At 42.0% G+C, this 16,406-nt stretch overlaps 1 protein-coding gene across 1 annotated transcript in view; it reads right to left on the reverse strand.

Annotated features, from left to right (window-relative positions):
* The window catches only part of LOC145394524 (uncharacterized), a 236,295-nt gene that overhangs the window by 146,673 nt on the left and 73,216 nt on the right, over positions 1 to 16,406 (reverse strand). Inside the window, exon 4 of the mRNA XM_080268364.1 lies at positions 1,594 to 1,733. Within this exon, the coding sequence (XP_080124490.1) occupies positions 1,594 to 1,733 (140 nt within the window). The remainder of the gene's footprint in view (positions 1 to 1,593; positions 1,734 to 16,406) is intronic.

Genomic DNA, 16,406 nt, shown 5'->3' on the forward strand with positions numbered 1-16,406 from the left:
TTCGTCATTTACTGATTCAGCCAGGGTGTGCAGGACATCGTGACTGACATCAATGGTCCTGTCATCGGGAAACAACATAAATTTCAATACTGTACTGGAATTCACTGTATCATTAATGAATGAAATAAAGTAATGAGTCTGTAACGGATCCTTGAGGGATATCTTAGTCGGTTCCTTAAGCATGAGTCAAACCATTTGTTTGTAATATTTCTAATACCATGATGCTCAAGCTTCTTTAATAATTTGGTGATTAACTGTATCGAATGCATCCGAAAGATCCAAAAATATGCATACTGTAAGATATTTTTTGTCAAATGAGTTTAGTAAATTAATTTTAAAGGTAGCAGGAGCAGACTTCGTTGACAACCTCTTCTGGATCCAAACCATGCCTCAGATAATATGTTATTAGATGCACAGAAATCTAATACCTTGTTATACATTATTTTTTCTAATATTTTACTCATAGCAGGTAACACTGATACCAGTCGATGATTACTGAACTGTTTTTTATCTCCTGCCTTAAAGATGGGTGTTACTTCAGCAATTTTTAGACGGCCGGCAAAAATAGCAGAGGAAAATGGCATATTACTGAGGTGCAAAATAGTAGAGGATAAAACTAGTACCACCTGTTTCAGTACACAAATAGGTATGTCATCACTGCATAGAGAGGAATCCCACAGCTGTCTAACGGCATTCATTAATTCAACTGCAGTGATGGGAGACAGATAAAGAAGCATTGCAAAGAAGTAATGGAGGGGTACGGTGGAAGAAAGCGGTGTTGAGAAGCTGTGGATGGAAGCGATGGGGTGTGACAGTAGAGAGAAGCAAAGGAGGGAAGAGGTGAAGAACAATGGTGTAGAGCAGGGGTCAAGGGAAGACAGTACTGATGAAGAGATAAAAAGGTTGGAAAATATAGTGGAGGGAACGGGCAATGAGAAATGATGGAGCGAAGCTGAGAGAAGAAAGTAGTGCTGGAGAAATAAAAAGCACTGAAAAAAGCTATGGTGGAGGGAACTGGCAGTGAGATATGATGGAGGGAAAGGGTGGAAATCTGGACTAGAGAAATGGTGAGGGGAATTAGTGAGGGAGGGGCGGAAAGGAGTGCTGAAAAGGAATGCTGGAGAGAAATGGCGAGAGAAAGGAATCATGGAAACGAATAGTTGAGCAAGGGAAGAGAGGGAGGTGGAGTGCAAATTTGCACTGAATGATGGAGGGTAATTCAGAAGAGAAGTGCTCGGGAGGAACAGTGCAATGAAATAGTTCAGAACAGTGATGGAGGGAACAGCTTACTGAAAGGTGGACAGAAGTTGTGAAGTGAACCGGTGCAGACAAACCGGTGAGACAGGAAGAAGGCAGCTGATGTGACCGAAAGTGGTGGAAAGGAAAGATGACTGGTAGACGATGAGAAAAATACTGGGAAGTAGTGGAACGATGTGTGTGTGTGTGTGTGTGTGTGTGTGTGTGTGTGTGTGTGTGTGTGTGTGTGTGTGTGTGTGTGTGTGTGTGTGTGTGTGGAGAGAGAGAGAGAGAGAGAGAGAGAGAGAGAGAGAGAGAGAGAGAGAGAGAGAGAGAGAGAGATCCCCGTCCCTTTACCTGTGACTAGTAGATGTACAGGTGTGGATATGGGTGGAGACAGGGACACTTGGCAGAGGTAGGCACCGGCATCACTGGCCCGGGCGTGGTGGACTCGCAGCACCCACTGAGATCCGCCACCAGGGTTCACTGACACAAACCTGACAATATATAAGTGATAAAAACGACTTTAATAATGCGTTGTATGCCATGTATGTCTATCTCATACGAAGAGAAGTATCATACACAAGAGTACTGCTCTGTCACATGAAAAAATATAATCGCAAGGGTAAGGCACAGGGGAGCATTCTGATCCGACAAGAATATGACAAAGAAGGGGAGTGAGATGTGAAAATGAGAAGCTTTCTAGAAAAGAAGTTACAGAGATCTCTGAAAGACTAAAGTATGAGAACATCAGATACCGCAGCAGCGATTGCAATATAGCGCTGGTGCATGTTCAAAAGAGGGTTCCGTACATAAGGCAAAAGGGCATGCACACCAAACCACTTGCAAATCACAATTTTAAGCATATATGCTAAAAGATATACACCGTTTAAGAGCAAAGCGATTCGTAAAGCCCCGCGAACCTTCGCAGGAACCACGAAATCGGGTCGCAAAAATATCGATTTTGTTTTTTTCTTCTTTCTTTCTTTGCTTCATCAGTCATAACTCAAAGCTTAAAGGCATAAATGAGCGTGTAACGCACCAAAACGCTTCTTAACAAACAGGATTGTTTCTTTTCATACACAGAGCAGCATTAGTACGCTACTTACAGCCTGAAAATATATCTCTAGCTTTCAGATCTCTTCTCAGAATATGTAAAACTCTACGTATTCATATTGCCCCATTGTGCACCTAATGTGTATTTTGTATCTGCGGTACCTTCCATTAAAGAAAATCATAAACTAGTAAAGAAAACTTTCATTCTAGAATAATTGCTAAGACGAAAGATTGGAAAATAAAATGCTGAAACTAAAGCTTAAAAACCAAGAGAAACAAGATAGCATTTGGGGTGGGAGAAGATGCAGAGGTCTGTACTCATTACTACATTCCATCTACTAAAAACGTTTTGTGAATACAGTGTAGAATGTAGGACGGTCATAGAACTCTGAATATCCTCCCATCTCAATTGCTCTCTTTTTTTTCTCTCTCTCTTTTGTTTTTGGACATTTTCCATTTCTTCATTTTAGCAATTACTTTCGAATAATAGTAAAGTTTTCTAGTGTTTATGATGAACCACCTACCGAATCCTTGGTTACTACCAGTTTGAATAGAAGTAATATAGTCATACACAAGCATTAGGGTGCTCAGAGCTATATGAGGTGAATTTTCAAAATGTAAGAAATCACACTGTAGACTAAGTTTTTAATTCTATGTATCAAATTAAAGTTCGTGCCGAAGTTTCAGTGTGTTTGGACACTGCTTAGGGGTCACGCAAGAGCTCGATCATCTTTGTCCAGTGCGAAGGTCTTCTTCCTGTACTCCTGTGTGACGACGTTCTATTGAAACTCAGACTGATCATACTCGTTATTTTTGGTCCCACAATGCGCAGAAAGTACATCTGATTAACTTCCACTCTGTGATGCAGTGTGGTGCAGTTGTGGGATGGTGAATATGTGTTATACAAAGCAAATACCCCAAGCCAGTTCACTTTTGAGTGCCTGTACAGTCTTTACCTAATCCAATTTCTTTTGTTTCCTCAGGAAATCATGGCTGAAGGAGGAAGCAATCCTTGTGGTGGTGCTATGAAAGACATGGAGGGCGAGGAAGAAGTGAGTGAAGATAGATCAGGTCGTGAAGAAGAAAGTTACCCTGTCCAAGGCAAACATTTACTTGGTCAGAGCACCGAGCAGGACCATCAGTAGGGCTTGCCTTCCTACATTTCAGAAGTGCTCACTATGTATTTCCACGTACACAAAGTGGAGAAGAAGACAGTCCACAAAAGTTCTGGAACTGCTGTGCAAGAAACGATGGAGTTCTGGAGAAAGTCCAGAATCCCCACAGCAGAAGAACAGTGTCATCGACTCCCTCGAAAGGATTCTGAAAAGGTGGGAAAACCTAAAGAAATGCAAGGGACGAAGTTCAAAAACTAAATTACAAAATGAAGGAGCACTCAGAGGTAAAACTGGACAAGCTGTTCAACAAGGCCGAGTCTCTGATCAAGATAAAAGAAGATCGCCTCTTCCTAAAAGATCAGGAAAGGGACAGGAATGCCATGATAGAGTTGGTGGACCTCGTATCTTGGCGAAAGGAACGGGTGATGGAGAGTTCTTAACAGGAAGCTCAAAGGCTAGAGGAACAGTGTCAAATGGGGGAGAGAGCAACCGTCACTGAGCTGGAAGATTCATCTTCCACAACGTCAACTGACGAAGGAGATGCCTCACCAACAAAGACAAGGTTATTGGGAGGACGTCCAGATCTTGACCTTCAGGTTATGGCGCCAGTGACCAGCAGAAGTAGAAGGAGGAACATCATCAACTCTGATATGGCAGACACCTTTGATCGCACCAACACCAGTAACAGGAGCACATCGTACATCATTGCAGCAAATGCGGCTAGTCTCGACAACGATGTGACCCATTTGGTTTTGTCCTCCAACACCTTCAGGTCATGTAGGAGGAAGTATCGGAGCAGAATAGCTGCTCTGATTATAGAGCAAGGGGCTACAACATCGAGGTTCAGGCAACTGGTCATTCAATGAGATTTCAACTTTTTGCCTGCAATGACTGAAACTGAGAAGATGAACAGGCTGGCAATCCTTGTGTCAGGGAAATATATTCCCCACCTGGTAGAAACCTCTCAGCTGCTGGGAGTTCCACAGATCTCAACCAGTACAGGCAAGGAACAAGCAAATGCAGTCAAGACACTGAAGGACTGGTCCCTTGATGGAATGGTCGTGGAAATGAGCTTTGACACATCTGCAAGCAACACTGGACAGCATGGTAGAGCATGCATCAGGATAGAGGTTGCTTTGGACAGGGACCTATTACACTTTGCCTGTCACCATTATGTGTCAAATTTTCTAATTGGAGACATCTCCAAAAAGAAGTTTGGTGCCTCCAGCGGCCCTGATGTTGGGCTCTTAAGGTGATTCAAGGAAAATTGGGCCTTTGTTGATCATGATGCATTCCAAATCGGAGGCACTGACCCATTCGTGCAAAAATTCTTGACTGATTCACGAAATTTGTTGCCGAGGTGCTGGAATTTGTCCAGTCAGCTCTGGAGGAATCACACATGAGGGATGACTACTGTACAAGGAGTTCCTGGAACTAGACTTCACCTTCTTTGGCAGTGAGCCTCCAAATGGCATGAACTTCAAGGCTCCAGGTACGATGCAAATGGTTTGCTGGATAGCCAAGATTTTATACACAGGGTCAGTTCCAACGACATCTCATGAGGAGCAGGCACTGAGAGACATTACCATGTTCACCTCGATGGTGTAAGTGAAGTATTAGTTCAGAGTTCCTGAGGTGGTAAATCCCCCGGTGAATGACCTCCAACTGCTGAAGGACATCAGACATCAATAATGGAGTAACTGGTGCTGTGTCAGGTGCTATGATGTGCCACATCTTACCTGAGCAACCAACTGGTAGCACTTGCTTTCTTCAGTCCTTGGGTGTCAACAGAGGAGGAGTGGGAGATGGTGGTGGCCATTGAGTTGAATTAAGGAGGGGAAGATCCTCCTAAAAGAAGAGTGGGACTGAACACAGTTATAATCCAAGGGACACGGCTGGCTGACTTCTTCATCAAAAAGATCCTCTCCTTCATCGAAATGGCACATATCCCGAGCAATTTCCTCCAGTTAGACCCAACAGTGTGGGGATGTCATCCAGGCTACAAACAGGGAATGGAAGTCTTGCAGTAGATCTCATTGGTCAATGACGTCACACAGAGAGGGATCAAACTCATCTAAGCCTTCAACCCCACCCTCACTCGGCAAGAAGAGCAAACAGTTCCTCCTACAAGTCATCTCGGAACTCAGGTAAAGAAATCCAAAGTCAATGAAACTGTTCTTGATGAAGCAGAGTAGAGAGTAGAAACTAGGCCCCCTGTCAAACTTGTCAACATGTGTGTGGCGATTAATTTTTGTGTGTTGTTCTACACCACACTTCATGCACATTATATACCATACCTATTTCCATTCCCCCTTAGCAATGGCCGATGCATTAATATCTGCAAATCTGGTGGTATCTCAGATTGCCACCACTGGTAGGGTTGGGCTGGCAGCACAGGGTCCTCCCGGTTGCCATCAAGCGACTGTGCCAACAGTGTCTATTACAAACACAGTTTATGTTTGCGAAGAAGTGAAGGTTCGGCCCAATACTTCACCAATATCCGTGGTCTTAGTACCAATTTGAATTCAGTTCACTTTTCTCTTGATTCACTATCCCCTCTAGCCTTGTTCCTCACAGAATCCCAAATCTCACTCACTACTGAAATATTTCCAATTTCTTTTCCTGGTGACCAGCTCCTCACAAACTTCCATAACAAGGGTGGCACCTGTTGTTATAATCTGTATTATCAGTTGACACTGTTTTGAACTTCATTTCAACTAATTCTGATTACTCACTGTATAAACAAAATGATCTAAATATTACCAAATATATCTGTGTAGTCTACCGCTCCCCCAGTGCTTCATCAGAACCCAGTGTATTTGACTCCATATCCACACAGTTGACTAACCTTAACCTCGCCCTAAGCACTGAAATGACCGTTTTGGGTTACTTTAATGTACATAATGTAGAATGATTATCGCACTCAGCCAAGACTGAGGATACTGGTCTAGAATGCTAGCTGTTTGCAAAATCGTTTAATCTCACGCAGTTGGCAAAGCAAATTACCAGAATACCAGATAATTCTGACCATAATGCCTATTTCTTGGATCTATTCCTGACAAATAATCCAGATCTACTACAGGATAGAAGTACTGTCACCTCTTGGATCCTCCGACCACACTCCCATCAAAGCATCATTAGTTAGTTCCCCCAAACTTCCCTGTTCTGAACCTGTCAGGGTGACCCAATGACACTTTGATAGGGCAGACTGGGATAGATTCAGAAACTATCTTGGTGACATTCCATGGGAGTCTTTCTTCTATAGTGAAATCAGTTCCAACCAGTCCCACATTAATAACTTAAACAAGCTGGTATGGAATTGTTCATACAACGGCAACAGTTCACTAAAAGATTGGACTCCCCAAAATGGTTTGATAGCAACTGTGCCAGAGCAACGGCCTTAAAGTCATTAGCATATAACTCTTACTTAAAATAAAAACATATGAATCTCTTAGTCATTTTAAAATTGATAGAAAGCATGCAAAGGCAGCAATAAATATCGCTAAGTCAATCTTTCTTCACACCCAAGCATCCAAACTACTAAACAAGCATCCGAACTACTAAACAGTCCTAATGACAACTGGTCAACTCTCTGGTCTGTCAATAATAACTTTCACAAGTTATCACCCGTTCCCGAACTAAAATCTTCAGACAATAACATTTCATATGATCTGCGTGGTAGAGTGAATATCATTACCAGTACATTTGCCTGATTTTCTACGTTAGAGGAAGTCAGCCAGAACGTCCCAGTACTAGAGCTTGACTCCCAAAACTTCTTCACTTAAAATACAGCATACATACATAAAATCCATCCTAGACAACTTACCATCCAACAAAAAGCTCCAGGCCCAGATGTTTTGAAAAAAAAAAAAAAAAGCTCCCCGGAACTTACTCCTGCACTAGCCAAATTATTCAGACCATACATATGTATTTCTTCATTCCCTAATTCTTGGAAAGACGCCAATATCCACCCAGTTCCAAAGAAGGGTGACCATTCCAACCCTCTAACTATGGTCCAATTGCTTTAACATCCTGTGTCTCAAAAGTTTTCGAGTTTATTCTTAACAGAAAAATTTTAAAGTATCTTTCCTATCACAACCTTCCGTCTGATCGCCAGTATGGGTTCTGTCAGGGACGCTCCACGGGAGATTTTCTCAACTACGTTTCAGACTTCTGGTCATCCTCCTGTCAGGACTTTGGGGAAAACTTTGCCATTGCACTTGACATCTCAAAGGCTTTCGATCGATACTGGCATAAACCTTTAATTTCCAAACTGTCCTCTTATATTATCTATCCATCTATCCGTGCCTTCATCTATAGCTTCCTTTCTGGTCATTCTATAGCTGCTTTTGTAGACGGCCATCGTTCTTCTCCTGGATCTATCAGTACTGGTGCTCGTCAGGGCTCTGTCCTATCACCAACTCTCTTCCTTTTATTCATCAATGACCTTGTAAGCTGTACATCTAACCCTATCCACTCATACGCTGATGATTCCACCCTTCATCTTTCCATTCGGTTCCTGCAACATCCATCTCAGCAGTTACTTCAACAAACAAGGGATGAGGTTATGGCACACTTAATGTCTGACTTGGCCCCTATCTCTGACTAGGGTAAAAATAATCTTGTTGTTTTTAATGCATCAAAGACTCAGTTTTTACACCTATCAACCCAACAAAATCTTCCACGGGAGTACCCACTAATGTTTAATAATATCCAGTTCAGTCCTGCATCATCCTTGAACATGCCTGGGGTTTCATTCACTCGGGACATATCTTGGAAAAATCATATTGTATCTCTGGTAAAATCTGCTTCCAAGAGACTAAGTGTGCTAAGCCGACTCGGTACCTTTATATACCCTTGCACAGCTGTTGACTTTATACACGGGTTCTATTCGCCCCTGTGTAGAGTAATTGGCGTACCTGAGGGGGGGGGGGAAGCTGTTTGAAACTGCCCCCTGGGCCCCCAATGGAGGGGGGGTCCAAAAAAGCCTTAAAAAATTATAAGCTTTTTTATTAATATTTAAAAATATATATATTTATCATCCCGACAATCCCGACCGAGATATTAGATAAGTTTTGAGCATTAGGGGGGCTGGGTTCTTTGCGGGGCCTCCCCTCCAGGAGGGGGGCCCCGCAAAGAACCTAGCCCCCCGGGCCCCCAAATCTCTAGGTACGCCCCTGTGTAGAGTACAACTCTCATGTGTGGTGAGGCTTCCCACATACAGCTCTTCTCAATAGGGTGGAGTCAAAGGCTTTTCGTCTCATTAACTCTCCTCCTCTAACTGTCTCCCTTCAACCTCTGCCTCTTCGCCGCACTGTTGCATCTTTATCTCTTTTCTATCGCTACTTCAGTGGTTACTGCTCCTCTGAACAGTATGCATGCATTCCTCCAGCTCTACGACGGGTACGTAGCAACTGTCTAGCAACAAACTCTTATCCCTTTTCTGTCTAACTCTCTAATGCAAGAGTTAACCGTTACTCCCAGTCCTTCATTTATGCAACAGGTCAACTCTGGAACTGTCTCCCTCTGTTTGTATTTCCTATTTCCTATGATCTCCAGTCTTTCAAACGCAGTGTGTCCAGGCATCTCGAAATGAACGGATCATGAATTTGGCTCTCTTTTGTATTCTTTTTTTTTTCTCTTGGAACTGTTTGCGTGCTGCTCCTTCCTCGCAATATATATATATATATATATATATATATATATATATATATATATATATATATATATATATATATATATATATAGTATATACTCCTATTTTATTCTATCATAGAACCTAAAACTTCCTCTGAGTCATATCTTCGTCGATGGAAGTTTTCACACGAATTCTATAAGGAGCTCAAACAGTAGACGTAAACTACTACTATTCAAATAATCCATACGATATGGAAAAGACCTTCATCATAACAGTCAGTAGTCAAGTGAAGATTATGATGCTTAGCAAACGGAAAAGAAATAAAGAAGGAGCAAGAGGTGGTGGTGGTGGTGGAGGAGGAGGAGGAGGAGGAGGATTACATAGTATTACACAGGAAAGCAAACAGCAACAGACCTTATGGTCCATTCGAGGCTGCTTGTTACAGAGAAAACTATGACTACAAGATCTAACTGTACAGTATATGCTGAAAGATAAGGATAGTAAAGCAAAAAGGCTCCCCCCAACCCCAGACCCTCCGGGAAAAAGTGAGAAAAACCACCATGCAGCATGGAAAGACTGACATGGAAATTTCACAGGAAATACTGGAAAGAAAAAGTCACATTTTATAATACTTTGTCTATAAGCTACCCGTTTGAGTAACGTAAAAGAGAAAGTAATCAAATAAACTAATAGTTACGGCATGACATTATAAACCAGTACGTTGAGTTAATGGGGCGTCTGTGGACATAAAGTGGAAACTACACAGTGCACAGTGTGGATGTTTAGGGGCGGTGCGGCAGCCTTGCCTGGCGCTTTTAAGGTATGCAGCAGTAGCTCCGTTCACTCCATTGAGACAAGGGACTCTCCCATACAAGTACACACGTTTCCTCCTGAAGCAGTGACCCCTGGCACATTAAAAAAATCCCGATGGTGGTCACTTGGCTAACAGGGACCCTCAGTGGTCCACAGCTCATCACAAATCGATATTAATAGTAGTGACCGTTAACTCAGGTCTATCTGTGCAGATTCTAATCTGTGCTTACTGTATATTACCTTAATTGCATTGATTAAATCGAAAAATGTATAATGACGTGACGCAACGCTATGTACGGGTATGTTAAGTTTACGGGGTGTCCTGTAGACACGAGGGGACTGCACAGTGCACAGTGTGGAGGAGGAGGAGGAGAAGGTGGAGGAGGAGGAGGAGGAGGAGGAGAAGAAGAAGAAGAAGAACATGAAGGAGAAGAAGAAGAAGAAGAAGAGAAGAGAAGGAGGAGGAGGACACAGTAAGAAGAAGGAGGAGGAGGAGGAGGAGGAGGAGGAGGAGGAGGGGGAGGACATAGGAGTAAAGAGGAAATACTGATAAGGAAAGGGTTGTTGACCCATGACAAGGTTATCTATTCGAAAATGAGCTAATTCTACTAAGATCTAACCAGCGCGTAGGAACAGAGGATAGAAAAGAGAAAGGCTCTCTCCTAGCCACCACATCATCCGGTTCAACCGGCTGGAAAGAGATAGAAAAAAAAGTACCATGCTTCTTAGAAAGAACAAGCATGAAAGCTTAATAGGAGAGCCAGAGGAGGAGCACGTAATGTCTGTTCTACAAATCTGTAAAAGAGACGCAAACACAATCGCCGAAGGTTCCCGGTACTGATCAAACGTTTCATAGTCGTCGGCATCACTTCAGTCTGGAAATAAACAACACTGTTAGTTACAGCCTGTAGTCTGAAAATATTTGTCTACCAGAATATTAAACGTATCAGTAGTTTTTGCACTAACTGTTGTTGCTGGTAGGCTATTCCATTGTTCCATTACACGAATATTAAAGAGTTCGTCTCTGTGTTAGTGTTACATCTATTGTTTCGGAGTATCATTCCATTATATCTAGTCACCGTATCATTCTGTATTTCGAACAAAATATCATGTCTAACTTAGTCAGCTTTTAAAAGAATTTTAAATAGTTGTTTTAGATTTTCTCTGAGTAGTCGCTTTTTCAGAGAAAACATGTTCAGTTTTCTTTAGTTGCTCTCCGTAGAGTAAATTTGGCAGTGATGGAATTATCTTCTGGCCCTGCATTGCATTCTCCCAAGGCTATCTTCGTCCATAATAAGATTCGGGGACCATTCCTGCATACAGTAGTCTCGGTGTGGTCTAACTAATAACGTATAAAGCGTAGCCATTATATCGACAGTTTTATGATCAAAGATCCTTGCGATGCAGCCGAACATTTTGTTTGCCTTTTTTCTGTCTGATGTTTGCTGTTTTGAGTTATTGAGGTCGTTGCTGATAACTCCTAAATCCTTTTCGTCCTCCACTTCCGTCAGTGGAGTATCGAACTTACTTTATTCATAACTAATGTCCTCAAAGTGCATTACCTTATGTTAATTTGCATTAAATTTCATCAACAATTTTCAGTCCATTTTATTAACTAATCCATGTTGATTTGTACAGATTCATAGTCTTGTTTCGAAATTGCTTTGCCACAATTTCTGTGTCATCTGCAAATATCAGTACCTTTGAAGCAAATCCGTTATTTCTATCTATCTATCTGTCTATCTATCTATCTATTGCCAGATGCCTCAATCCCGTAAAGGGTGGCCACAAACAAATCGCCTCCATGTCGCCCTGTCCAATGCTACTTCACTGCCTTGCTCCCATATCATACCCCCCTTTCTCATATACCTCTCCACTCTAACCCTCCATCTCATCCTCGATCCCCCCCCCCCTCCCTCTCGCCTCCTCCACCTCACTCAAATACACTCTCCTCTTTAGTCACTCGCTCCATCCTCTCCACTTGGCCAAACCACCTCAGTGTAATCCTTTCTATCACATCCACATCCACACCACAGCGCTCCTTCACTTCCTCATTTGTCAGCCTGTCTCTCCATGTAACTCATGGTTCTCTCGAATAATTCATTTACACTGCTTTCACTATTGACTTGTGTCCTTCCAACAAGGTCCAAGCTTCACTTCCATACGTTAGAGTTGGTATCACAATACTGTCATGCAATGACTTTTTTATTTCCATGCACACTTCCCTGTTCCTTATCACTGCTTTCTAGATCTTTGGTATAAATAGTGAAAAGTACTGCTCGTGCAACAGACCCTTGAGGAATTCCTAAATTTACTTCTAGCCGATCTGATGATTCGACATTTATCACTACAAGTCACCGTTAATTAGCAAAATTTATTAGAAAGTCCTTGGGCTTTTAGTTTTTCTAGTAGTCTTTGATGGGGGACATTTTCAACCGTTTTCTGGAAGTCTAGGTAGATGGTATTTATCCGTCTAAAAAGAAGAAGAAAAAGAAGAAGAAAAGGGTTAGAACAGGAGAAGGAACAGGAAGAGGAGGATGAATACAAAGGAATACAAAGGAAAGCAAACACCAACAGACCTTATGGTCCTCTCGAGGTTGCTTGTTACAGAGTAGACTACGAGATCTAATTCTACATGTTGAAGGAAAGGACAGTGAAGCAAGAAGGCTCCCCCGCCTCCAGATCCTCCAGTTAGAACTGGCAGGAAAAAGTGAGAAGGACAACCACGCAGCATGGAAATTTCATAGGAAAGATTGAAAAGGAAAGGTTACATCCTATAATACTATATCTATAAGTTACTAGTCTGAGTAACCTGAAAGTGAAAGTGATAAAATACAATGGATAAACAAACAAACAAATAAATAAGACATGACATTATGTACGGGCACTTTCAGTTAATGAGGCGTCTGTAGACACTGTGGATGTTCAGGAGTGGTGCAGCAGCTTGCCTGGCACTTTTAAGGTAGGCAGCAGTCAATCAGGCACCAGCTCCGTTCACTCCACTGAGACAAGGAACTTTCCCATGCGGGACAAGTACACAAGTATCTCCCGAAGCAGTGACCCTTTGTACATTATAGAAAAATCCCGATGGAGCTCATTTAACTAACAGGGACCCTCAGTGATCCACATTCCATCACAGGTTGAAAGTAAAAGTGGTGACAGTTAATTTCGAGTTGTCTGTGCTGATCCTATTCTGTGCATACAAAACTTTATTTGCATTTAATAAAATGATAAATATATAATGACGTGACATGATGCTATGTACGGGTATGTTAAGTTTACGGTGTGTCTTGTAGACAGGAGAGAAATGAACTTACACGTAGCTAGTAAAAGTAAGGACAAGAAAAAATAGTAGTAGTAGTAGTAGCAGTACTAATAGGAGGAGGAGGAGGAGGAGGAGGAGGAGGAGGAGGAAGAGGGAGAGGAGGAGGAGATGGAGGAAGGAATGGAGGAATACAAAGGAACACAAAGGAAAGCAAAAAGCAACAGATCTTATGGTCCTTTCGAGGCTGCTTGTTACAGAGTTGCCTATGACTACAAGATCTAACTCTACATAGGATAGTACAGCAAGAAGGCTCCCTCTGCCTCCAAACCCTCCAGGAAAAAAGTGAGAAAAACCACCATGCAGCATGGAAAAACTGACATGGAAATTTCATAGGGAAGACTGGGAAGGAAAAGTTACATTCTGTAACACTTTATCTATAAGTTACCAATTTGAATAATCTGAAAGAGAAAGTAATCAAATAAACGAATAACTACGGTATGACATTATGAAAGGGTATGCTGAGTTAAAAGGACTTTTGTAGACATAACTTGGAAATTGCACAGTGCACAGTGAAGATGTTCAGGGGTGGTGCAGCAGCCTTGCCTGGCACTGTTAAGGTAGGAAGCAGTCAATTAGGTCCCAGCTCCGTCCACTCCGCTAAGACAAGGAACTCTCCCATGCGGGACAAGTTCACAAGTTACCTCTTGAAGCAGTGGCCCCTGGTACATTTAAAAAATTTCAATGGTTGTCACTTAGGAAACAGGGACCCTCAGCGATCCACAGCCAATCACAGTCGGAAGTAATAGTAGTGACCGTTAATTCGGGGCTTTCTGCACAGATCCTAATCGGTGCTTATTTTACTTTATTTGAATTGAATAAATTGAAAAATATATAATGACGTGATGACGCTATGTATGGGTACGTTAAGTTTATGGGATGTCTTGTAGACAAAAGGGGAATGAACTTACACGTAGCTGGTAAAAGTAATTTATGCAGACAGAAAATGTCAGCTAAGGATTCCCGTGCAATTACTTGTTTATTTTGTTTTTGAATGTCTTCACTGAGATCCTGTCCATGGTATCTGAGGGTAATCTGTTCCAGATATTTACAACACTGTTGAAGAAGAAGTATTTTGCTTCATGGCTTTGGAAATGCTTTCCCATAATTTTGCAACCATTACTCCTGGTTTGACTCGACTGATCTATTTCAAAATATTTTTTTATGTATAAGTTGTTATATCCCTTCAAGATCTTAAAAACCTCAATAAGATTACCTCTTAACCTGCATTTCTTTGGACTAAATAATTTATGTTCTTCAAGGCGTTCCTCATATGGTTTGATTCTCACTCGTATCATTTTTTTTATTCTTCGCTGTATTTTCTCTAATTTTTCTATGTTCTTTCTGTAGTACGGAGACCAGAATCGCCCACAATATTCGAGATGGGGACGCACTCGCGAGTTATACAAGGCAGGTATGACTTTTTCCGATTTAAACTCTAAAGTTCTTCCAATAAAACCTACCAGCTTGTTTGCAATTTTAACTGACTCTGTGCACTGCTTACTCGGTTTTAGGTCATCTGATATTATCACAACAAAATCCTTTTCACTGTCTGTACTTAATAACTGGATATTGTTCAATAATATTTGTAATTCGCATGAACGTTGTTACTTCCAATATGAAGAACTTTACAATTTTTTATGTTGAATTTCATTTGCCATTTTTCTGCCCAGCTTGCTAGAGTATTAAGGTCATTTTGTAACTGTCGCCACTGTAACTTTGAAGTTACTTTACTGGTTATTTTAGTATCGTCTGCAGATTTGGATACTTTACAATTTAGACTCTCATCTATGTCGCTTATATAGATAATAAAAAGTATCGGTCCAAGTACTGAGCCCTGGGGAACGCCATTAATCACATTACGCCATTTGGATTCCTTTCCATTTATCACAACTCTCTGTTATCGGCCTGAAAGCCAGTCTTGTAACCATTTCTGCATATTTCCTTTTATACCAGGGGGTTCTTCTTTGCTTACGAGACGCTTGTGAGGGACAGTGTCAAATGCTTTCTGAAAGTCGAGATAAATTATATCTACTGCTCTTGAATCATATGGTTTGTAAACATCATGGAGGAGGAGAAAGAGGAGGAGGAGGAGGAGCAGGAGCTGGCGAGGGAGGAGGAAGAGAAAGAAGAGGAGGAGGAGGAGGAGGAGGAGGAGGAGGAGAAGGAGGAGGAGGAGGAGGAGGAGGAGGAGGAGGAGGAGGAGGAAGAAGAAGAAGAAGAAAAAGACGAAGACAAAGACGACGAAGACAAAGACGACGAAGACGAAGAAGGCGAAGAAGAAGACGAAGGAGAAGAAGAAGAAGAAGGAGGAGGAGGAGGAGGAGGAGGAGGAGCAGGAGCAGGAGCAGGAGCAGGAGGAAGGAGAAGAAGTGGAAAAAGAAGAAGAAGAAGAAAAAGAAGAAGAAGAAAAAGAAGAGGAGGAAGAAGAGGAAGAAGAAGAGGAAGAGGAAGACGAAGAAGAAGAAGAAAAAAAGGAAGACGAAAAGGAGGAGGTGGAAAAGGAAAAAGAAGAAGAGGAGGAAAAAAAAGAAGTGGAAGAAGAAGAAGATGAAGAAAAGGAAGAGGAGGAGGAAGAGGAAAAGGAGAAGGTGGAAAAAGAGGAGGTGGAAAAGGAAGAAGAACAAGATGAAGAAAAGGAAGAGGAGGAGGAAAAAGAGGAGGTGGAAAAGGAAGAAGATGATGAAGAAGAAGTAGAAGAGGGCCAGGAGGAGGAACAGGAGGAGAATATGATGATGATGATAGGAGGAGAATATAAGGAGGAGGAGAATATGGGGAAGAGAAGGAGAAGAGGAAGGAGGAGGAGAAGGAGAAGAGGAAGGAGGAGGAGGAAAGACAGTGCGGTAGGAGACGAGGGCCAGGGTGGTGCAGCTGCGTGAGAGGTACACTGTAGGTACCCGGTGGCTGTGGGGGTAGGGTACACATAATGACATCAGTCACAAAATTTAAGTAAATATGATGCCAAAAGAAAAAGATGATCGAGTATCAGCTATGAAAAAAGGCTGTTAAGATTTGTACTTTCCAGTCCTCTAATGCGCTTCAGCTGAAGAACTTCCGTTTTATTTTGTTCTGACGAAAGCCACACGATTGATGCAGCTTAGAATAGATTTCGGACAGCTGGAAAAATTATATATTTACTTTTCCTCTGCAGCCGGCGAAGGCCTTTTTTCCACATTTATAAGGGAAGCGATATCTAGTGTGTATTCCTAGTGTCTCATTCCCTCAC

The sequence above is a fragment of the Coenobita brevimanus genome, chromosome 27, assembly GCF_032717465.1.
Source record: "Coenobita brevimanus isolate Jiangsu-jjx chromosome 27, ASM3271746v2, whole genome shotgun sequence".
In the NCBI taxonomy this organism is placed as follows: domain Eukaryota; kingdom Metazoa; phylum Arthropoda; class Malacostraca; order Decapoda; family Coenobitidae; genus Coenobita; species Coenobita brevimanus.